Raw genomic sequence first — 23,151 nt, 5'->3', positions numbered from 1 at the left:
GGGTGAGTGAGTGGGTGAATGAGTGAGTGAGTGGGTGGGTGAGTGGGTGAGTGGGTGAGTGAGTGAGTGGGTGAGTGAGTGAGTGAGTGAGTGGGTGAGTGAGTGAGTGGGTGAGTGAGTGGGTGAGTGAGTGGGTGAGTGAGTGGGTGAGTGAGTGGGTGAGGTGGGTGGAGTGAGTGGTGGAGTGAGTGAGTGGTGGGTGAGTGAGTGAGTGAGTGGTGAGTGGTGGGTGAGTGGTGGAGTGAGTGGGTGAGTGAGTGGGTGAGTGAGGAGGAGTGAGTGGTGAGTGAGTGGTGAGTGGTGGAGGAGTGGAGTGAGTGGTGAGTGAGGAGGAGGAGTGAGTGAGTGAGTGAGTGAGTGGAGTGGAGTGGAGTGGGTGAGTGAGTGAGTGGAGGGAGAGAGAGAGAGAGAGAGAGAGAGAGAGAGAGAGAGAGAGAGAGAGAGAGAGAGAGAGAGAGAGAGAGAGAGAGAGAGAGAGAGAGAGAGAGAGAGAGAGAGAGAGAGAGAGAGAGAGAGTGAGGTGGTGGGTGAGTGGTGGGAGGAGTGAGTGAGTGAATGGTGGGTGGGTGAGTGAGTGAGTGGGTGGAGTGAGTGGTGGGAGGAGTGGGTGGTGAGTGAGTGGGTGAGTGGAGGGGTGAGTGGGTGAGGTGGTGAGTGAGTGAGGAGTGGAGTGAGTGAGTGAGGGTGGTGGTGGTGAGTGGTGGTGGAGGAGGTGGTGAGTGAGTGGTGAGTGAGTGGGTGAGGGTGAGTGAGGGTGAGTGGAGGGAGGTGGTGAGTGGGTGAGGGGTGGGAGTGAGTGGTGGGTGAGTGAGTGGGTGAGTGGAGGGTGGGTGGTGAGGAGGGTGAGTGAGTGGTGAGTGGTGGGTGAGTGAGTGGGTGAGTGAGTGGGTGAGTGGGTGAGTGAGTGAGTGAGTGGGTGTGTGAGTGAGTGGGTGAGTGTGTGGGTGAATGTGTGGGTGAGTGAGTGAGTGAGTGGGTGAGTGAGTGGGTGGGTGAGTGAGCGAGTGGGTGAGTGAGTGAGTGGGTGAGTGAGTGGGTGAGTCAGTGAGCTGAGTGAGTGAGTGAGAGAGTGAGTGGGTGAGTGAGTGGGTGGGTGAGTGAGTGAGTGAGTGAGTGGGTGACTGAGTGGGTGGGTGAGTGGGTGGGTGAGTGGGTGAGTCAGTGAGTGGGTGGTGGTGGGTGAGTGGGTGGTGAGGAGGAGGGGTGAGTGGGTGGGTGGGAGTGAGTGAGTGGGTGAGGTAGGGAGTGGGTGGTGAGTGAGTGGGGTGAGTGAGGTGGGTGAGTGGAGTGAGTGTGGGAGTGAGTGGGTGGGTGGAGGGGTGGGTGGGTGAGTGAGGGTGGGAGGGGTGAGTGGGTGGGTGAGTGGGTGGGTGAGTGAGTGAGTGAGTGAGTGAGTGAGTGGGTGGGTGAGTGGGTGGGTGAGTGGGTGGGTGAGTGAGTGAGTGAGTGAGTGAGTGAGTGAGTGAGTGAGTGAGTGGGTGAGTGGGTGGGTGGGGGTGGTGGGTGGGTGGTGGTGGGTGGTGGTGAGTGGGGAGGTGGAGGTGGGAGTGGGTGAGGTGGGGTGAGGGGTGGGTGGGGGTGGGTGGGTGGGTGGGTGGGAGGAGTGAGGGTGGAGTGGGTGGGGTGGGTGGGTGAGTGGTGAGGGTGGGGTGGTTGAGTGAGTGGGTGAGTGGGTGGGTGAGTGAGTGAGTGGGTGAGTAAGTGAGTGGGTGAGTGTGTGAGTGAGTGTGTGAGTGAGTGAGTGAGTGAGTGTGTGTGTGTGTGTGTGTGTGTGTGTGTGTGTGTGTGTGTGTGTGTGTGTGTGTGTGTGTGTGTGTTCTCATTTATATAATGGTTACTCATTTCACCTTTAAAATAGGCATAAACTAAATCCATTACATCTCTATGCACACAGATAAAACTTTGGATCAGAATTCTTATACTTTTGTTAGCTGAAAGCTCTTCGATTTTGCCATCTTTCATTAACGAGTTGAGAATTTTCTGAAACTCTTAACCAATTTCAGCTGCGACTTTTTTATTTTATTTCAAAAGTCAACAAGATAATAATGACGAGGACACTTTATTAAATTCCCTTAAGACCTGTTTTAATAATTCTGGAGTTATAGTGACAGAAAATCATAACAAGTAAAAAAGGAACAAACTGGGTACAGGGGTCAGGTTTGATCTGGCTTGAAGGAGACGAAAATGTATCAGTAGAAGTAAAAGACGGGGTCTATGTGAGTTTATAGAGAAAATGTTGAAAAGTTGAGGTAAAGAGAGATATTGCTTTATTCACTTTGAACTGCATCTTAAATTTCTTTCAACACCACCTTCATCACTACCAACTTTATCAACAACACCATCCCAACCACCATCAACAACACACACAAAACAACAACACATCAACACCTTCCCAACCTCCTTCAACTACAGCGATAACAACAATATCACCAGCACCAATAACGACCCTACCACTTTTTGCACCTACAGTGTGACTCTCCACCAACACCACTAAATCTTTCAATATGACATTACCTTAGGTGTCTTGACGTGAACTGAGGTCACATCCATCTCAACAAAGCCAGATAATTAGTGTTATGTACAACACACTGGCACGTGCATTCTAATCTGACGCCTTCCCTGCCGTTGCTCCCCTGCCCCCAGCCGGAGGGAGGCCGTACACCAACCTGCTGGCGGAGTCAGTGTCGGATGTGGACGAACCACAGTGGGGCGGCCGGACGTGCTCGGCCCGGGTGGTGAAGGCCGGGAGGGGCGTCCAGTGCGTGGCGGGGCGACAGGCCGTCATCAACGAGGGCGCGACACGGCTTAACGCGTGAGTGTCTCGTCAGCAAGTGATTAGTTCAGGAGGACATTATGACCAAAACCGTTAATGTATAGGCATAGGGATAAGTGGAGCGTGGTGGCCTTAAAGTATCAAAGAACATTAATCAATGGGCCAAGACTGATAGTTAAGCACATTAAGCCATGGAGCATGACTTTATAGGCCAAGGATGAGAGTGGTGGGTGGTGGAGTGAACTAACCACTTCAATTAGAGGCTTTATTGTTCATTTTTTATGTCCACACATTTCTTCGGTTAGCTCAGATTATTGGGCTGACCGCTCATGAACTTAAAACAAAAGACCGTAAATTTCTAGAAACCGTACAAGCCATACACGACTCTATGAACAGACACATACCACAAAAAACACTTTCTAGTAGGTACACACTTCCCTGGTTTTCCAGGGATCTACGCAGACAACATCGCAAGAAACAAAGACTCTACAGACGCGCGTAAACATACAACACAACAGATAATTGGACCGCCTACAAAAACCACTAAAAGACATTTGCCAAAAACATAAAAGTAGCGGAACGCAAACACATTGCAATTTACCGCGCAGACAACGTAAGAAATAACAAAAGAAACTTTTTCAAATTCTTTAAGGCGCGCAAACATGACACTAATACGATTACATCACTAAAAGACAACAATAACACATTAGTAACCAGCCCACAACACAAAGCACAAATATTCAACACAGTTCCAATCAGTGTACACACAAAAACACAACCTAACACCAAACATGCCACACAGCCCCTTCCTCCCGATAGTCCCCCTTGACATTACGACTGACGGAATACAGAAATTACTGGAAGGACTTGACACAACTAAATCCACTGGCCCCGACAACATTCCCGCCTTCATCCTTAAATCCTTTGCCCCCATCCTTGCCCCCATCCTTCAGGCCATTCACCCAATCCCTATCATCCACCTCATTACCGTCTGATTGGCTTTTGGCAAATATTAACGCTTTATTTAAGACAGGTGACCGGACTGACCCAACCAATTATCATCCCATTTTACTAACATCGATTCCTTGTGAAATTTTTGAACACATAATACACAAACACATAATGAATCACCTTGACACAAACATCATCCTTACTGACTCACAACACGTCTTTCGACCTAAACGCTCATGTGAATCGCAACTCATTACTACATTTCACGACATTACGAGGCTACTTGACCGACGTGACATCAAACAAGTTGACGCTATTATTTTAGATTTTGCCAAAGCCTTCGACAAAGTCCCGCACAAAAGACTGGCATTAAAATTGAAATACTACGGTATTTCAGGTCACATTCTACACTGGATCACTGCATTTCTTACTAACCGACTCAACGTGTTCTTATTGACGGATCTTCATCTGACACTGTCTTCAGGTGTCCCACAAGGAACCGTTCTAGGCCCCCTTCTTTTCCTCCTGTACATTAACGATCTTCCACTCTCAACGCCTAACTCTTCCACTAGACTATTTGCCGACGATAGTTTGCTGTTTAGAGCAGTAAAGACTAATGACAACTGCAGACTGCTACAAAAAGACTTGGACGCCCCCCAGCGGTGGGAGCCCACCTGGCAGATGCATTTCCGCCCTGACAAGTGCACACTATTAAGATTCACCAGAGCTCACAACCCCATCCATCACACTTATACTCTCCAAAATTCAGAACTTGAATCAGTCCACATACACAAGTATCGTGGTGTCCACCTCTCCACTAACCTAAAGTTCAACACTCACATAGACCACATCAGTGCCACAGCCAACCGAACTATGGGGTTCCTGAGGAGGAATTTACATAACCGCACACCTGACATAAAACACATAGCTTATGACACACTTGTGAGACCAACACTGGAATACTACTACACGGTGTGGGATCCTTACACACACAGAAACATGGATAGGTTAGAACAAATCAACACCAAGAAGGTTAGGCTCATTACAAACAATTACACTTGAACGCCTGGCATCACAACACGGATGAAACAACAGATAAACATGGAACCTCTTCACTTACGCAGACAAGCACACAGACTTACATTTCTGTACAAGATCACTAACACTCACATTGACATTGACCCGCAAACATACCTTCACAATGCAAACAGTCAACGTACTCGTAACACACACACCCATAAATACCAAACATATCACACTAACACTGACGCATACAAGCACTCATACTTTCCACGCACCATACGTGACTGGAGCAGCCTCCCTCATCAGATTTTAGACTGTGGTACAATAGACTCATTCAGAAAACAAATACACACTCACTTGTCACCACAACACACCAACACCAACAATTACACCCGATTCACTTCCCTCCCCTGCACATTCGGTTCCCCCGTAACCCCAACCAATGTCTATATAAGTAATGTCGGGACACGCGCATCGGGGGGGAGGGAGTATGAGGGAGGGATGGGAGATATAGCCGTGACGTATCATGGGGTAGCGATGACAGAAAATGGATGAAGTAATGTTTGAGCAGAGACTACAGTAAAATGTCAACTTTAAACGTTTATTTAGTTCTTACATTAAATTTTTGTTACCACACTAAATGTAATGTTATAGGTTGATTTTTTTGTGAAGACTTGGTAATAGATTTCATTTTCATGACGATCAAGAATCAATCGATTTAACAATTCATTTATGAAAAGTTAGGATGGAAAACTGGTTTAACGATAGACTTATATGGTTTCCTTGCTCTTCACATGGGTTTCATAATTCAGTAAACATGAGGATAAGGTAGGAAATCTACTACTACAACAATTAATAATTATAAAACACTTTGGGCCCACTCATTTATTACAACCATAGGCGGCGGGGGAGGGTGGCTTCAAGAAAGGGCTTGAGCCCCAGATCTTTCATCAAAAGCCCCAGATCTTTTTTAAGGTTTTAAGGTTTTAAGACATATTTTTTTTACCTAATTCATTATACAGTAACTTGATTCTAGTGTAGGACGTATCATAAATTAATTTTGTCATTATATCAAAGTCCCTTAAGTCCCCAGAAGTCACTATCTATGGGGTTGTTTTTATTTGTTTTCCCAGGGGACCCCTCCTAGGGTTTAAGTCCCCGATGTCTACAATGTCTGGCATCGCCCCTGATTACAGCAGAGGATATTATCTGATGTTGCACCAGACAGGCTATATTTAGTGACATTACTGTCATCGTAAATCTGCAATTTTGCATATATATATATATATATATATATATATATATATATATATATATATATATACATATATATATATATATATATATATATATATATATATATATATATATATATATATATATATATATATATATATATATATATATATATATATATATATATATATATATATATATATATATATATATATATATATATATATATATATATATATATATATATATATATATATATATATATATATATATATATATATATATATACACACACATAACTGCACAAGTGTGGGGCATGGCATCGATGGGAAAAAGTATCGCGATGGCGAGCGGACACGACCGCAACACCACACACGACCGTGACTTCAGAGCGACTGAGCTCTCAGCTCAGTGTACCCCAGTGTACGTCATGCGCGGGAAGGGACGGTTTTATTGAAAAGAGTGTCCCGACATGTTACTATATAGACATTGCCCCCAACAGCCAACATAAATATGCGTGTCATGCACCTGTACAGGTGCCCTGCGCATCATAAATTCAGATCCAGATCCGGGGCGGTCCGTACAGTGACCATAAATTGGCCCTCAAAAAGATATAAAAGTTTCCCCTCCCAAGTCCTAGAAGATTTTTAGTGAATATGGTCCATATCTTTAAACATATCGGGCTCCCACTACGACTATTTCCTAAGGTCACATAAAAGATTAACCGTGTTTTCATGGGTAATTTTCCCGTTCGTGGTGCAGAAATCGTGTAAAACTATCACTAGGGTCACAAAACAGTCCCAGTCCCAGAACCTTCCACAAGAGTTTTTATCAAACAAGCAAACTGGGGTGCCGAGGCGTTTAAGAATACGGACTTATTTTCCCAATAATAGCACGATACTCCCCGCCTCGCCCTATATCCCCCATTACTTTTTTGTTGCTCTCTTATTCCACTCTCCGCACAGGCTGCTGGATCGACCTTTCGAGGACACCGCGCAGCTGTCTCTTGGCCCCTCCTGCGGCACACAGCGATCGGGGGTCTCCAGCGACCTCGAGTTACTTATCGAGATGTACTTCGACATGCCAACTGATCAGTCTTTCTTCGTAGGTGCGTAACAGTGTGTGTGTGTGTGTGTGTGTGTGTGTGTGTGTGTGTGTGTGTGTGTGTGTGTGTGTGTGTGTGTGTGTTTCTACTTAAGGTCAGAGTAATGTAAGGCACTGATTGGTAGGTAGTGTGCAGCAATATGCTGCTCAGTACTTATTATCTTTTTTTATTTGTTTATTTAATATCTATTTTATGAAACTGATTACTGCATGAAGACGAGGAAACAATCATCAATACTAACATTTTAGCGAATAATCGGTTAGTTACAGTACGAATAAGGGATGTAATTTGAGATAATTATATACAAAAAGGTAAAATTAACTCAGCGACTGGGAGGTGAAATATGTATGGAAGTAACGCCACCGAGACGCAAAAAACGCCTGAAGCACTGCCCTTTAACTTCCATGCATTTTGTCTGGTACTGCCTCAGCGGGCAGTTACAACATTAGCGCGGGGCTCAGCCTGGACGAACGGATCATCTGGACCGCCTGGGAGAGCGTCAGCCTGGCCAGTGGACCGCCAATCTACGATGCCGCCATGGCCCCAACCCTGGCCTTCCTCACCAGCAGCATCCCGACCACAGTTGAGCCCGGCATCCCTCAGATAATCCAGGTGTGTTGCTTGTTGTGCTGTGCTAAACTGTGTGTGTGTGTGTGTGTGTGTGTGTGTGTGTGTGTGTGTGTGTGTGTGTGTGTGTGTGTGTGTGTGTGTGTGTGTGTGTGTGTGTGTGTATACAGGTGTGGTTTGTCTCCTACAGGTGCTATTTCGGACCAAGCCTGGCAGCGTGATGCCGTACAAGCTCTTCGTCTCAGTGGATGACACTGCGGTGATTGGTCTGTGTCGAATTCTCATCCTTGAAGTGGGTAAGTAACATCCACACCCACACACGATAATGATGAGACCTGCTACAACAACTACTACTACTACTACTACTACTACTACTACTACTACTTCTACCACTACCACTACTACTACTGCTAATAATAATAATACTTCTACCGCTACTACTACTACTACTACTACTACTACTACTACTACTACTACTACTACTACGACTACTACTACTACTACTTCATTATACCAAAACACCTCAAAATGAACGGGCAGCCCTCCGTCATAAATTCCTCTAAACTCGCGCTCACAGACACTTCCCCTTCAGGAGACAACTTTCCGTGTGTAGACCGAGACCCGTACGGCAAGGAGAACAACCTTTACCAACAAAACACCATTCTGCACGGCACCGAGTGGACCCTGGGCGCAACGGTGGACATGGGCGTGCTCAAGAACCTAGGTACGTGGAGCGGAGAAGTGTGGTGAGGCGACATAAGGTGCACGGATGACAACAGTTACTGGGTTAGAGACAAAGCGCTGGAACGGAGATGCATGGGAGGGATAGGTGCGGTAAGGCGGGGCAAGGGCGTGCATGGCTAAGGAGTGTGTGTTTTTTTTGACAAGGGAGGCAGCTAGATGTTGCTACGATCGTAGTTCCCTAACACAGAAGGCTGGAGGGTGATGGAGTGTTACCAATGACAACGGGATGAGAGATAGTTAGCTAGGATGTGAAGGGTGCCAAGGTGCACGTCGGCGTCATACCACTTCCATCACCCCCCTCCCCTCCCTCCCTTCAGGTAATGGGTCCTACGTCGAGGGTATCATAGCCGACGAAAACTCCATCGTGTTCGGCGTGATGATGCGAGGTATGGCGGCGGGCTCCGGGACGCTCACTGTGATCCTGGACGCCGCGGGGACACAAACCACCCTCACCCAGGCGATCACTGTAGACGCCGCCCTCACTCCGGTAAGAATTAACTAAAAGGTTCTGTTAATGGTGATATTGCGATCCTCTCGAGTTTACTTATTTTCAATTGTTGTCAGAATACCTTCAACCTTTGTCACGTCTCCCATCTCTCCCTCACCATGCTTTATTTCAACGACAGAACTTGGCGATGACCTCCTTCTTAACAACAGACTCTATGGACGCTTACGAGGGAGTCTTGAAAATGATGGACTTTGTGTCGGTGGTTCCAGCAGGGTACAGGAACACAATTAAGATCACAATCACCAACAACGCTCCGGCTGACATCACGTTGTGCTTCGGGGCCGTTGTGGCGGTGAGTATTTACGGCTCTTGCTTAACGAGCCATCGCAGACATGTAGCTATTCTTTAAAGGGGGAACTAATCCGAACTAAACTATTTCCCCTTTCCTGCGTGATGGTCGTGGCCCTTACAACTGTTTGGTTTATTCTTTTCTTGTGGCGGTGATTTATTACTCTGTTTAGATGAGATCCACCACACGCACACAAGCATTTACTTCGTGGGGCTGGGAGACTTATATGTAACTTCCCCTCGTTGGATAGTGGTAGAGCCTGCGTCGCTACTGTGTTTGGTTTATGCTTTGGCTGGGGCGTTGGGACTTGTCGGTCTGGTTCGGCGTGGCAGACATCAACACAGCTATTCTTTCTGGGGTGTCAATGTCTATACAAAGTCTCCCTCGTTGTTGCATGGTGGTGGTGCACACATAGCCGCTGTGTTTGGGTTATTCTTTTTCCTGCAGAGCCTGTGTGAGAGACTGAGAGTCCCCGTCTCTCTATTTGCATATTCATGAGTTGTGGTTGTTGTTGTGACTAAAGCAACTTTCTGCTTCCCTCCGTCTCGCTCCATTTTGATGACCGTGACCGTTATACGTGTTTTCTCTTCACGTGTTTTCTTATTACCAACACCTATGAAAAAACAATCGGTGTTTGAGTGTCTCAAGTAAGTTATGTGAGTGTCTCTCCGACCTTCCCTAACGGAGAACAATCTGCCAAAGTTTTTACAATATTCTTGTAAGTTTCAAGGTGAAGGGCGAAAGGGCGAGGAAGAAAGAATTCACGTCATTCAGTAACCCTGTGTTTAGCTGGCATGCTCGCTCTGAGTTTTCAGCCAGTTTCACCTTTATTAATCCTACCCCACCCCACAGGGACCAACAGTATGACTTATGCATGACTTATGCAGAACGAAAGAGGAGAGGGTGCATGAAACATGGAAACATGGAGATGCAGGCAACAGAAAGCCTATTGGCTCATTACGAGGTTGCCCGCTTTGGTGATTTAATCTGCTCGACAGCCACTTGGGGCCTGGGGAGCAGATGGAAGCACCTCGATATTCAGTTTATTCCTGACGCAACGAAATGACGATCGATTCGATTTTTGAATGAGTTGATGGTATTCGCATTTACTACTTTTGAGGGAAGATTGTTCCAGTGGCGGATGACTCGGTTTGAAAAGAAACTCCTTCCGATGTCTGTGTTGCATCGACTCGACTGAATGGGTAAACCGTTGTTTCTAGTTCTTGAGTTGGTTTGTAGTTGAAAGAATTTGGAGTAGTCGACGTTATTGAACTTTTTCAAGTACTGGAAGACTTGAATCATATCCCCTTGTAGGGGTCTTTTCTCCAATGTAAAGAGGCTGAGTCGCTTGAGTCGTTCTCGTACGGTTAGGCCCTTAATCGTTGAATCCGTTTCAGTAAATCAATGTCCTTTATGTAGTTAGGAGACCAGATCTGCACTGCATACTCGAGGTGCGGTCTTACCATGGAATTATACAAGGATAGCCTCACGTCTGGCGTTTTACACTTAAAGTTCCTAACTATGAACCCGAGCATAGTGTTGGCTTTGTTATACGCTTTTTTTTTTACAGTGATTCGCGTGTATCAGGTCACTGCTGACAGTGACCTCAAGATCCTTTTCCTCCTGCATCACCTGCAGAGGTTTCCCATTCATGATGTATGTGTGGCTTCTATTTCTGGACCCAATGTGCATGACTGCATTTGTCAACATTAGAGGACACGCCATTTTTCTGACCATTTGGTAATGTGATCGAGGTCTTTCTGAATGATTTCGCAGTCGGTCTTTGTGAGGGCCTTTCCACCCACCTTGGTGTTATCAGAAGATTTCGATATTGTGGATTTCAGGCCTGTTTCTAGGTCGTTGATATATATGATAAAGAGCACTGACCCTTGAGGCACTCCACCAGTGACTGGAAGCCAATCGGAAGGCTGTCCGTTGAGTAGCACTCGTTGTTTTCTGCCGGTGAGCCAATCTCTTATCCACGCGATCAAATTGGCTCCAATGCCCGCCGAGTGCAGTTCCTTAAGGAGTCGCTTGTGCGGTACCTCGTAGAAGGCTTTCTTAAAGTCCAGGTATATAACATCACTGGGGATGTGGGCATCCCAATTCTTATATATACCTTGGAAGAAGTCTAATAGATTCGTTAAGTAGGAGCGCTTGTTTCTGAAGCCATGCTGAGTGTCGGAGATTATATTATTGTCCTCTAGAAACTTGACAAGTTTGTCTCTAATATGTAGGTATGAGATTAGCTCAGAATTTCAGAATACGTGGTTGAGGACTCACGATGAGAAGGCGTAGGAAGTGCGGGGTATGATGTAACATTTCCCATAACAAGGCATTTGAGCGTTTCAAATCCTCGTTTGACGAGTGAAGTGTTTGTATATGGGAGTCCAAGACACACTATCGACATTTCGACTGGCTGGTTTGGAAGCGAAGTGCAGCAAATTTCTGTGAACAATTACTGCAGTTGAAATATTTGGACGGCATGGTAACTTTGTTACTTACTATAGAAAGAATCTTTGACAGTCAAGATGTATTTAGAATCGCGGTAATAGTCCTTTATCGATTTTCTTTTTATTTGTTTATTTAGTTAATTATTTATGGGGCTGGTGACGCTACATTATTTTGTTGACCAAGTTATTATTGAGTTAAGCGCAGTTTAGTCTGTTCTTGAAGCGAGTAAATTTCTGTGAGCGGGTGCCTTGTATGGGCGCAGGTGTTTCTCCCGGGCAGGTGTGGCGGCGCGCGGTGATAAGTGGTTCAGCGGAAATTCCAACCGATACGCTCACGGGAATACTTTCCTCGGCGTGGCTGGTTCTTTGTCTGTGAACACGTGGCTTGAACTAAGTTATTATCGAGCAGCAGGCAACAAGTGATAAGTCAAAGCAAGTCTGCCACTGTGTTATGTGTGTGATTGTGTAGATGTACTCAAGCAACTAACTACTAGGAGATAAATGCTACAATTATACGAAAAATAACACTTATCCGCCCGATCGAGTAACTGGAGTTTTGAAAACACAGCAAGTAGAAACGTCGTGTTATGGAGTCGGTCGGTTACGGCACTATCAAAAGACCGATGGAAGACGATAAACACGACGCGATTACAGCCAGGAGATGAAGCACAAGTATGCGAGCTAGGTCATAAGAGTGTGGATCGCCAAGAGGCGGAAGACACTTCTTTTCCCGTGAGAGGTCAGGTAGTGACACGCATTGCTCTGAGACCCGTCCTCGTCACCCATCTACGGCTAATGTGTGATGTGCGTTTTTTTTCTAATCGTAATTTTTCATGTTTACGTCTCTCTCTCTCTCTCTCTCTCTCTCTCTCTCTCTCTCTCTCTCTCATAACCTCCATTCCCTCTCTGGCTGCAGGTGGGCGAGAACTTGCCGTGCCTGTTTCCCAACCTGGTCGTCGGCTACATGACGGAGGACACAGAGACGCTCCAGGTGTACCAGTTGGACGTGAAGGAGGTGTGCCATTACCCCTTCAACGAGAGCACCGCGGAAGACCAGGTAACGCCGCATGTATTAGCCGATGTCTGTTTGTCTCACTGTACTTGGGCGTATTTTACTTTTACTTTTTTTTTTAACAGACGTGGTGATAATAGAGGATTGACAGTGGTTGTGTGTATTCCATTCATCGTCTCTTCTATCTATTCATCTTCCTCTCCAATTCATTCCTACGGTTCTTTCCAGTTCCTTGTCTTTTCATTCCATTTTTTCTGTTAACCTCGTCATTCCTCCATTTTTCAATCAACAAGCACACCTCCGTCTTTCTTCTATCTATTCATCTTCCTCAGCAAATCATCCCTGCGGCTCTTTTCAATTCCTTTTCTTTTCTATCCATTCCTTTTATTAACCTCGTCATTCTTCCCGTTTTCAAACATTCTCTCTTCTCTCTTCTATCTATTCATCTTCCTCTCCAAATCATCCCTACGGTTCTTTTCATTCAATTCCTTGTTCTTTCTATCCGTTCCTTCTACTAACCTCAAGTCATTTCTCCCCTCTTTTCTGTCACTTCTTACTAACCTCGACATTCCTACTCCCTTTTAGCATTCTCTCTCCTCTTCCTCGCCAGTTCACGGTGCGGTTCGGAGTCATGTTCCTGCCCGCGAGCGCTTCATCAGCCACACTGTCGATCGTTGTGCAAGAGGGCGGCGTCGACCTCACTCCCAACTCCTTGACGCTGAACAAGCTGGTCGATGCGTACACGGGCTCGACAAACAGCACGGGAATTTTGGTGGAGCCGATCAGCACCACAGTGGACACGGTCAAGCCGGGCCAGCAGCTTTGGGTGGGCATGGTCCTCTCGTTGCCCAGAGAGGTCACCACTGCAGTCGAGGTGCGTCTGTCTGTGTACGGTGTGTGGCGTGATGTGGACTTGTCACTCTTTACGTCAAGCAAGGCTTTTTATACATATTATCCTTTAAAATAATTCTCTACCATGTGAGGAGAGTTAACGAAATAGATTAATAGTAAATAGATAAAACAAACAGAAAGATGACCCCCCCCCCCCTTTTATAATGCCATAATAATTGTTACTCTGTTGTTGAAGAATTTATGCCACTAAAAACAGGACACCATTTTAATTTTTTTAACCCATCAAAATTTGGAAAAAAGTCAGGCCATCAAGTTTTAATGATGTGTGCTGCTCTAAAAACAATTTCCTGGTGAGCTTTGAGAGCAACATACCACTGGTCTTATGGAGCATGGAACAATGACTGACGCCCCGCCACACAACCTCTCCTGCTCCATGTGTGGCTACAAAATCGCTTACCACTTTCGGCTCTCCAGCTCACCACCCACAACCTTCCACCCCGCCCTCCCCACTACCCGCATGCACCAGGGCCGCACCATGGCCAACACCTCTCTGACTCCCCGCCTGGCCAACATCTTAATTAATGTCTCGTCCACAGTTCGCGGCCGTGACGTCGTCGGACGGAGGAAGAGCGTACGCCACAGTGTCTGACTTCAGGTGAGAAGTCTGCCGGTCGCTTCAAAAGAAACGAGGATAATGACCATAAAATTTTGGCTGACATACTGGGAAACGAAATGGATTTACTTACTGGTCTCTCTCTCTCTCTCTCTCTCTCTCTCTCTCTCTCTCTCTCTCTCTCTCTCTCTCTCTCTCTCTCTCTCTCTCTCTCTCTCTCTCTCTCTCTCTCTCTCTCTCTCTCTCTCTCTCTCTCTCTCTCTCTCTCTCTCTCTCTCTCTCTCTCTCTCTCTCTCTTATCTTCAAAAGGCCTGTAAGTAGCATATCTTCCCCTTCAGCCATTCAGTCTTTCGCAGCCAGAAAGGTTTCTCTCTTTTGTTCCTCACGTTGCCATCTTACACTTGAACGACCATTTACCTTTGGACATTCTCTCCCCTCAGGATTCCGCCAGAAGGCATGGGCACCAACATCGGCTGCATCATGCTGGACAACACGCGGTACTCCCGTCTGCTCACCCAGAACACGTCGACCATTCCCATGATACACGCGTCGCAGACAGACACACTTGTTGCCGACCTCCTGTACCTCACTAACACTGGTAATTTGGAAAGAGGCAGACAGATAGATAAATAGATGGGGAGAGGAAAAAGAAAGGGGATTGATGCACCTCACGAACACTGGTAATTTGGAAAGAGTCAGACAGATAGATAAATAGATAGATAGAGAAAAAAGAAATGGGACAGCGGAATGAAAGACAGACAAACAGACAACGAATATTAAAGTAAAGGGATGGAAAACGAGAGGTATGTTAATGTAAGCCAACATGCATTAGATAGGCAAGGAGAAAAAGAAAGAAAGGGGATAGCGGAAAGAAAACAAACAGGCTACGCGTATAAAAGGAGAGGGATGGAAAACAAGGAGTATGTTAATGCAAACCAACATACCAAAGGTCAGACCGTAGCACTGTATTAGAAAGGAAGATAGGAAAGGAGATTGAGTTTGGTGTTTTCATGGATAGGTTGTATGAGATGGGCAGGCTACGTAATTATAGAAAATGGTTAGGATGGACAAGAAAGAAGATACATGGAGGGAGTGTCAATGAGAGCCAACAACTGTATTAGAAAGGAAGATAAGTAAGGAGGAGATTGAATTTGGTGTATTCATGAGTAGGTTGTATGAGATATATCAGGCTGCGTAATCATATTGGATAACTTGGCTGGACAAGAAAGAAGATAAATGGAAGGAATGTCAATGGGAGATAACAACTGTATTAGAAAGGAAGAAAGGTAAGGAGGAGATTGAGGGTGATGTTTTCATGGGTGGTATGAGATGGCCAGGCTACGCAGTTTTGTAAGATGGTTAGGCTGGACAACAAAGAAGATAATTGGAGGGAGTGTCATTGGGAGGTAACAAATAGAGGGACACGGCATTTTCACCTGAACGGATAATCGGCAGGTGTTCTTTACAGGCGTGACGCATCTGCAGAAGACAGCGCAGCCCAAGGACGACCAGTTGTGGATCGAGGCGCTGGTCACGATTGCCGACCACCCCAACGCCACCAACGGGGCCACCCTCATCATTAGCTTTGCCATCAAGGCCAGTACACACAGTCCTTCCTCCGTCTCTTGATCCCTAGTTCCCTTCCAATACACAGCCCACTAACCGCGTAATCTATCATCTGACGCTTTAGACCAGGGGTTACCAACCATTATCCATTACCCTGTTTTCCACACCTCCCTTCACTCATTACCCCTTAGTCCTCATGCTTCTACAATTGTATTTTTGCCCAAACTTTAAAAAAATGTATTAATAGATTTTTACGTGGTATATCATGCATATAAGTAAATAACTTCTGCATAAAAAGGACAGAAAAAAGTCGGATTCAGCCTGCCCTAATCCAAAGCCAAACACAATGGGTATGTTTTTACTTAGATCTTCTTATCTCGGTCGTTCTCTGTCTACCCATTACCCCACAGAAAGACCAACTTACCCCACTTGGGGTAATTTACTCCAGGTTGAGAACCCCTGCTTTAGACCTTTTCGCCATCATGGTCCTTATTTACTGATAAACCTTCCTCTTGCTTTTTAGATCCCAATCTCCCTTCGATGACAGTTAAGATTTGTATCCTTCCTCCTTTGCCACCAAATATTTCCTTCATCTCAAGATCATCAACCCTTACTTCCCTTCAGCAACTACGTGATACTATGCACACCTACATCCCTTTTATGTCTTTACTGTCTCTTTTATTGCAAGGCCTCATTTTTTTTTCGCCCTTAACGCCTGTCTTTACCACTGAAGAGTCTGCCATCTCCCTACTTTGCCAATATATCTTCGCTCAGGATCATGCGCCGCGTCTGAACTCACTCCTAATTTCCGAACTCTTAACAGACTGGGGACGGCATCTACGTGTCCAACAAGACCCTCATGCTGGACAAGTCAGCCACGCCGGTCACTGTGGCCCAAACGGAGTTGATGCTCACCGACAACACCACAACCATCTTCGAGCAAGGGTGAGTAAGAACGCATCCAGGTGATGATGGTGGAGGTGCAGGTGGAAATCAATGTATGACTAATGGATCAAATAAAAAGTACTCTCGCTCTCTATCTACCTCTCAATCTATCTGTCTTACCAGGGAGACCGTACCTCTCACCCTCCGCGTGTATCACTTGCTCAACGAGTCGTCACAGGAGCTGAACGATGCTTGTGTGCGAGTGCTCACGCCCAAGTATATCAAGTATGTGGAGAACACCGACACCTTCGCCGCCAACGTGACAGGAAACATCACCGCCTTAGATTACGTCGACTACTGCGTGAGTGTTTTTTACCTCCACCTTCCCTCTTTCTTCCTTCCGCTATAGGTAAACTTTTGGCCCTAATTACAGGTACTCTCAGTTAGAAAAAAAAATCTTTGTTATCAAACAGTAAAGGTTTGCCCTGTAGCTTGAGAAGCCTTTTCCTTCCTTTTCCTTTTCGTCCCTTTCCTTTGGACTTCAATTCAGGTGCCCTCAGACTCTTTAACTTCTCTCTGGGATCAGATGGTAAACGATTGTTCTGCAGCTTATGCAACACTTTCTCTTTGTCGAAATGATATAGGTGATTAAAATGTATGTGAACACAGACGTAAGGGGAACTCAAACATACTGAGACTTTTAGAAACACACCACTCACATCAATTGCTCAAAATCCAGTGACAAAAATAAATATATCGATTCTCTAAGTGGCTAAAACAGATGCATAAGCCCCAGGGAACAACGGCGACGCCCAGTCAGACTCCAACACTGCCATACTTTTTACCAACGCTCCACACTCACATCTTCCATCATTTCATGTTACAAAAACAAAAATAGTCCCTTAGCTCTAAAAGGATATATACGCCTCCGTGGTCTAGTGGTCAGCGTGCCTGGCTTCTACTCCGCGGGCCCGGGTTCGAATCCTGGCCCGGGCAGTCGGCGTGCAGTTCACCCAGCTGTTCATCCTCCCTCTAGGGCTGGTCGATAAATGGGTACCTGGGGAACCCTGGGGAAGGTAAACTGTGGTAACCCGGATGTCACACTGGCCCTGTGTCCCGGGGTAATGGGCTCCCTCCCACCACAGGCTCAAGGGTCAATGTTACGGAGATGAGCACCGAGGCCACGCGCTGCTACAGCGTATGCCCCCAACTTTACCTTACCTTTTAAAAGGATAAATAAACCCCACCTGACCAGAAGAAATAATCCCTTTTATGTCTTTCTGTCTTTCCTTTGCATAGCTCTATTTTTCTTCGGCCTTAACGCCTGTATCTACCACTGAAGAGTCTGTCACTTTCCTATTTTACCAATATGTCTTTGGTCAGGGTTAAGCACCAATTATAAACCACATGTACATCTCTCTACCCCGCCAGTTCGAGCATTTCTTCTTCACCGACAACCTGGAGGCCAACTTTACCCTCTCTGTGGACCCCGGAGCAGAGATGCCGCTCGGCCTGGGACTCATAAAAGCCACGACCCTCATGAGATTGTTGGGCTCCACTAACACCGACACCACCATAAAGTACTTTGGACACACGAGCTTTGTGGTCTACGAAGTGAACGCCCCAGGTAAGGACAGGGAAAGGAAAATGTGGAGGTGACCGTGGCGCTGAATGGGAAAGGTACGGTGGAAAAGAATGAACAAACACGCTCGCGAACACACACACACACACACACACACACACACACACACACACACACACACACACACACACACACACAGACACACACACACACACACACACACCATGATGATGAATAGGATGATTTACCGAACGAAAGCGTGTGCAAATGATACACATATATTTAAGATACTAAACGACATATGATAAAATAAACGGGACATTCCGATATTGATTTGATACTTAAAAATACAAGTACGAGCACCTCCCTCTCTACCTATCGCTCCCTTTACAGACGTATACGACCCCTTGGGCCTCGCCACACTGCAGGTGTGTCAGCTCAGCGCCTCGGCCGCCATGGACGCCAACACTAAGCCCGAGATGGCCCTCCCTGGCTCTGGGGGAGGTGGGTGGGGAACAGGGGGGGCACCAAATATTTGCCAGTTAAACGGGATATTTGTGCAAGCCATAACATAACTTGTTTTTTCAAGTTGACTTTTCACACATTCAGTTTTCACGAATTTTATATCCAGTTAACGTGAAGGAGATTTGTAATGTTACCGACTTGACTTGCACCTTTCACCGCTACTACTATTTCTGTTGGTGTTACTATTACTACTGTTTCTACTACTACTACTACTGCTACTACTACTACTACTACTACCACTGCCACAACTTCTACTAATACTATCACAGTCATACAATATCCCTGCTAATGGAAAATTTCATTTCAGGCTGGAGTCCACCTGTGACTGTGGGGGCGGCCTGGAGGCATTACCTCACCATCGATTTCCTTAGAAAGACTAGGGTAACAAGGATAACTTTCCAGGAGGTGACAGGAAAGCTCAGCATCAAAACTTTCCGGCTTCAGATATCTCAGTCCGGCATCTCCTTCTCCGGCGAGTGCGAGGTAACACAGTAACACCTTTTCTTGAGATATATATTACGTTTATACATAACGTTCACGGATAAGTTTTTAAGATACTTGATATCACTGCGTTCTGGGAGCAGTATTTCATTCACTATTAACCCATATATGTAGGAGGCAACGACCAAGTAAGTACAGAGAATCCCTTCGAACGAGTATTGGCACCCGAACAGCTCCGTGAAGAACCCTAAAGTAACGAACCAACAACCATCCGAAACTGGACGACGATTATCCCGAGTAAGGTTTTGCATAAATGGAGTGTCTTAAGGAGAATTCTCTGATCTTTACCCAGGTGGAGGTGCCAACAACGGGGGTGGTGAACCTTCAGCGCGAGTGTCTGTTCGAGGCTCGCTTCTTCCGTATCGTGGTGCTGACGGCAAGCACCGGCCTGGGAGGGACAGAAACCACCCCGGAGAGCACTGCGTTGGGTGTGAGGTGGGTGAACGGGGCTCCTGAGGGGAGTGGGACATGGCGAGAAGGCGTGACGTGGTTTGTAGTGTTGTGGTGGGGAGGTGAAGATAAAGTTCTGGAGTTTGAGTATCCTAGGCACAGGGATGAGGGGCTGGTGGGGTGTGGGTGGTAGTGAGATGGTGTATTTGAGTGAGTGTGGGGGGTAGGGGGTGTTACCGTTGGGTCACTCTTCCATCTCCCTCATCCCTCCGTCAGCTTCTTGGAGTGGTACGGCGGCTATCAGATTGAGGCCATCGCCCCTTGCACCACCACCCTCCAAACGCGGATGTCGGACAACGCAAGTCAGTGGAGGAGCGTCGCCTACGACCCCACCAACGCCATTGTCTACTTCTGCGACGTGAGGCAGCGGCGGGAGGTAAAGGGCCTCGAGATGGCCTGCTTCTCCTCTACTGACGGCACCACGTGGGCAGGTGAGACAAAAATAGAGATACAAGGAATGAGACACAGAGAGACAAACACAGAGACACAGAGATACAATGTTTTTCTGTTCCAGCTCTACCGTCATACGTCGGGCGACTGGTGGGTTACGACGCGACCAACGGCATGATGTGTGTCGCGGACAAAAAGGACAGCGCCTTAGTGTGCAGCAAGGACGGCACGACGTGGAATATCATCCCTGACGCTGACCATGCGACCATCCTGTCCTCGGCCACGCCCCCGACGGCTGTGCCCGGCCTGCCCTCTGGCCAACTCACCGCCGTGACGCTCGATGGAGGCTGGACAGGTAAGCCGAACACAGGGCGAGGGGTTCACTGGTGTCGATAAGTGCAATCACCGCGAGTGATATCCTCATAGCGATGGGTTGGAGCAGATTAATTTAGGTCATATACAGACATTGGCAAGGTCAACTGAAGTGAGTGACCTAACTCATATCCACTCAGATAGTTATATACCAGTTTCTTTCATTTCAGTGATTTTAATATATATATATATATATATATATATATATATATATATATATATATATATATATATATATATATATATATATATATATTATATATGTATATATTTCTTGGGCCACTGTTGCATAATGAATAAATATTAGTTATACAGTCACCATACAGTAACTATAGAAAAAAATGATAAATCTTATAGTATATACATATTCAGACACTATACTGTATGTGGAATGTTTTAAAATGCATGAATGATCAATCTTACTGTTATGAATTTCTTTTTAAAATACTTTTCTTTACTTATATTATCCCTTCCGATTTTCCCCTCGCTGCTGACTAAAACAACTAGACATCCCTTTGAGAAGGTTCACAGAACCTGTACTAAGTATTTTTTTCTTCCCCTCAGCTGACTATACTGGCGTGGCCAAGGACGGGACATACCACGCCAAGTGGGCCGACTGTTGCACCTAGGCGGCCAAGCCACGTGCAGCCATAAGCATCGATGGGCTGCTGAACAAACCACCTTCCGGGGTCACACAGACCCGCGGCCTCTCAGCAGACCTGAGCACCACAAAAACATCACTTTCATATCATAAAATAGCCTTGGTACGACCACTATTAATCCCCACGACACTGTGACAGACTCCTATATATGCTTGTAAATATTTTTACATTCCAATAATAGTCTGGCGATTTTCGTTGGGAGGGAGAGAGAGGGAGAAAGGGAGAGCAGTTGAGTTCCTCTCGAAACCTACATCAGACTCACCGGCAAGATGTACAAAACTTTTCAGATGCACTTTTCCTTTCATTCCCAAGTTCCCCGCCAACACGCATTGCCAAGTCTCGATAATGGCCACAACCACCCGTCCCTGCCCTCCGACCCAGCCCTCCTCCCCCCCCCCCCCATTTCGTTGCGTCACACAATTTTGTAAGCGGCGCCGCGTGTGATACTGCGTGCTGTGGTCGTTGCTTTTGCTTTTGCAGTCGATGTTGTGGCGGTAGCAGATTTTGTTAGCGTGGCGGAGCAAGGGAGGTGGAGGTGGACAGAGCTTTGTTAAAGTTTGCCAATAAGATCTGAAAAACGTTCATATTTTTTCCTTTTATAACCTTTACAACTACCGGCGCTATTTTCTATGGAAGAACGTTACTCTATCTTTTCTAATTGTCTGTGTGTCTGTCTGTCAGTCTACTTCTCTACCTCTCTAACTCAGTCTTCTCACTCTTTTTAAATGTCGCAACTGTGTGTGAACGTGCGTGTGTGTGTGTACATGTGTGTGTAGGGGGGGGGGGAGGGGTATGCATGAGTGAGTGCGTGTCAGATGGGGGCGCTTGGAACAGAACTGAAGAAAAAAATACTGGGACTTGAAACCTGAATTTAGGTCAAACCATTTTCAGCGAGCTTCCCGGGAGCCTCCGGGAGTGCTCCGCGCCTCACACCTCACCTTATCCAATCGTCCGCTGACTCGATCGCACACTGGCTGGAAGTAAGAAAGGGAACTTGAGAAAGTTTAGATAGTAAAGGAGGTGGTGCTGAAACCAAAAATAAAGTCAAAGAAAATACAACCAATAAGCGCAACCATAATGAAATTTTTTTTAAAGAAAGTTCAAAACTATATATATTTAAGTGAAGGTGTATAGAACAAGAGAAAATGTCTAAAAAAAAAGTGTAGGCAAGAATAATTTAGAGGAAAAAATGAAAATAGAAAAGTTTCAGGCAGAGCAGAGGAAGGTGTTTAAATGCATGCACAAATTGTAAAAAGTAAACATCTCAGTGACGATTTTATATTTTTTCACGCGCTACACACAAACTAATTGTAAAAACAAACTTTAAATACTCGAATTCGAAATTCATTCACTAATATATGTCATTACATATGATCAAGAGACGGAACTGATACTCATAAATATATATTTTTCCATCCATCCATGTGTGTGTGTTTGTGTGTGTGTGTGTGTGTGTGTGTATGCATCGTTATGTATGTTTAATGGTATGTATGTATACTAACCCAAAACAATTATTGCATGTTTATTTAGCGGTCGATGTTTCCGTACTAATCTTTCGTTTCCCAGTGGTAACATTCAAACTTTTTTTCTCGAAACTAAGTCAAATCCAACTTCACCTCCTCATATCTCAGGGAGCCATGCAGTCCCTGGAGGAGAAGGTTCTGTGACGTCATATTATTAAGGGATTCCTGCGTATCTGCTATCAGGGGACTGACGCTCATATTACCTCTACAATCATGTGAAAACCTTCAATATATGAACAGCATACAGCCATATATTTAGACATCACTACCATTCCCATCACCCTGTTCACCATTTCCACAACACAGCCTCCCAATGACTACCAAAGTCCACAAATACGAGTATAACCTGATACCGACTCACGATCATCATTGATTCTGCTTCGACCACACTACCATCTCAAGACCGCCAACAGCTACAAAACGTTCCCTTGTTCATTGTTGGACCTCTCCAAGTCCTTTCAACTCTCTCTCCACCCACACTTGACTTCGCCACGCGCCACATTGCACCTTCACGGCCGCAGGCAACGCTAACCCTTAACATCAATCACCTACACTCCCCGCCTGGCAGA

The 23,151-nt window shown here is 45.9% G+C and overlaps 1 protein-coding gene across 1 annotated transcript in view; it reads left to right on the top strand.

Moving 5' to 3' along the window:
- LOC126997255 (uncharacterized) overlaps positions 1 to 22,045 on the top strand; it is a 70,193-nt gene extending 48,148 nt beyond the window's left edge. Inside the window, exons 18-38 of the mRNA XM_050858252.1 lie at positions 2,644 to 2,812; positions 6,949 to 7,091; positions 7,519 to 7,700; positions 7,846 to 7,951; positions 8,248 to 8,379; positions 8,717 to 8,886; positions 9,026 to 9,199; positions 12,566 to 12,706; positions 13,272 to 13,535; positions 14,110 to 14,168; positions 14,567 to 14,724; positions 15,595 to 15,722; positions 16,516 to 16,637; positions 16,761 to 16,938; positions 18,009 to 18,204; positions 18,553 to 18,663; positions 18,992 to 19,167; positions 19,478 to 19,620; positions 19,852 to 20,066; positions 20,150 to 20,380; positions 20,962 to 22,045. Of these exons, the coding sequence (XP_050714209.1) occupies positions 2,644 to 2,812; positions 6,949 to 7,091; positions 7,519 to 7,700; positions 7,846 to 7,951; positions 8,248 to 8,379; positions 8,717 to 8,886; positions 9,026 to 9,199; positions 12,566 to 12,706; positions 13,272 to 13,535; positions 14,110 to 14,168; positions 14,567 to 14,724; positions 15,595 to 15,722; positions 16,516 to 16,637; positions 16,761 to 16,938; positions 18,009 to 18,204; positions 18,553 to 18,663; positions 18,992 to 19,167; positions 19,478 to 19,620; positions 19,852 to 20,066; positions 20,150 to 20,380; positions 20,962 to 21,026 (3,263 nt within the window). The 3' untranslated portion in view covers positions 21,027 to 22,045. The remainder of the gene's footprint in view (positions 1 to 2,643; positions 2,813 to 6,948; positions 7,092 to 7,518; positions 7,701 to 7,845; positions 7,952 to 8,247; positions 8,380 to 8,716; positions 8,887 to 9,025; positions 9,200 to 12,565; positions 12,707 to 13,271; positions 13,536 to 14,109; positions 14,169 to 14,566; positions 14,725 to 15,594; positions 15,723 to 16,515; positions 16,638 to 16,760; positions 16,939 to 18,008; positions 18,205 to 18,552; positions 18,664 to 18,991; positions 19,168 to 19,477; positions 19,621 to 19,851; positions 20,067 to 20,149; positions 20,381 to 20,961) is intronic.
- The last annotated feature ends 1,106 nt before the right edge of the window (positions 22,046 to 23,151 follow it).

The sequence above is a fragment of the Eriocheir sinensis genome, chromosome 12 (genome assembly GCF_024679095.1).
Source record: "Eriocheir sinensis breed Jianghai 21 chromosome 12, ASM2467909v1, whole genome shotgun sequence".
Classification (NCBI taxonomy): Eukaryota; Metazoa; Arthropoda; class Malacostraca; order Decapoda; family Varunidae; genus Eriocheir; species Eriocheir sinensis.
Note: the sequence above shows the minus strand (reverse complement) of the source record. Positions and strands in the feature narration are given on the sequence as shown.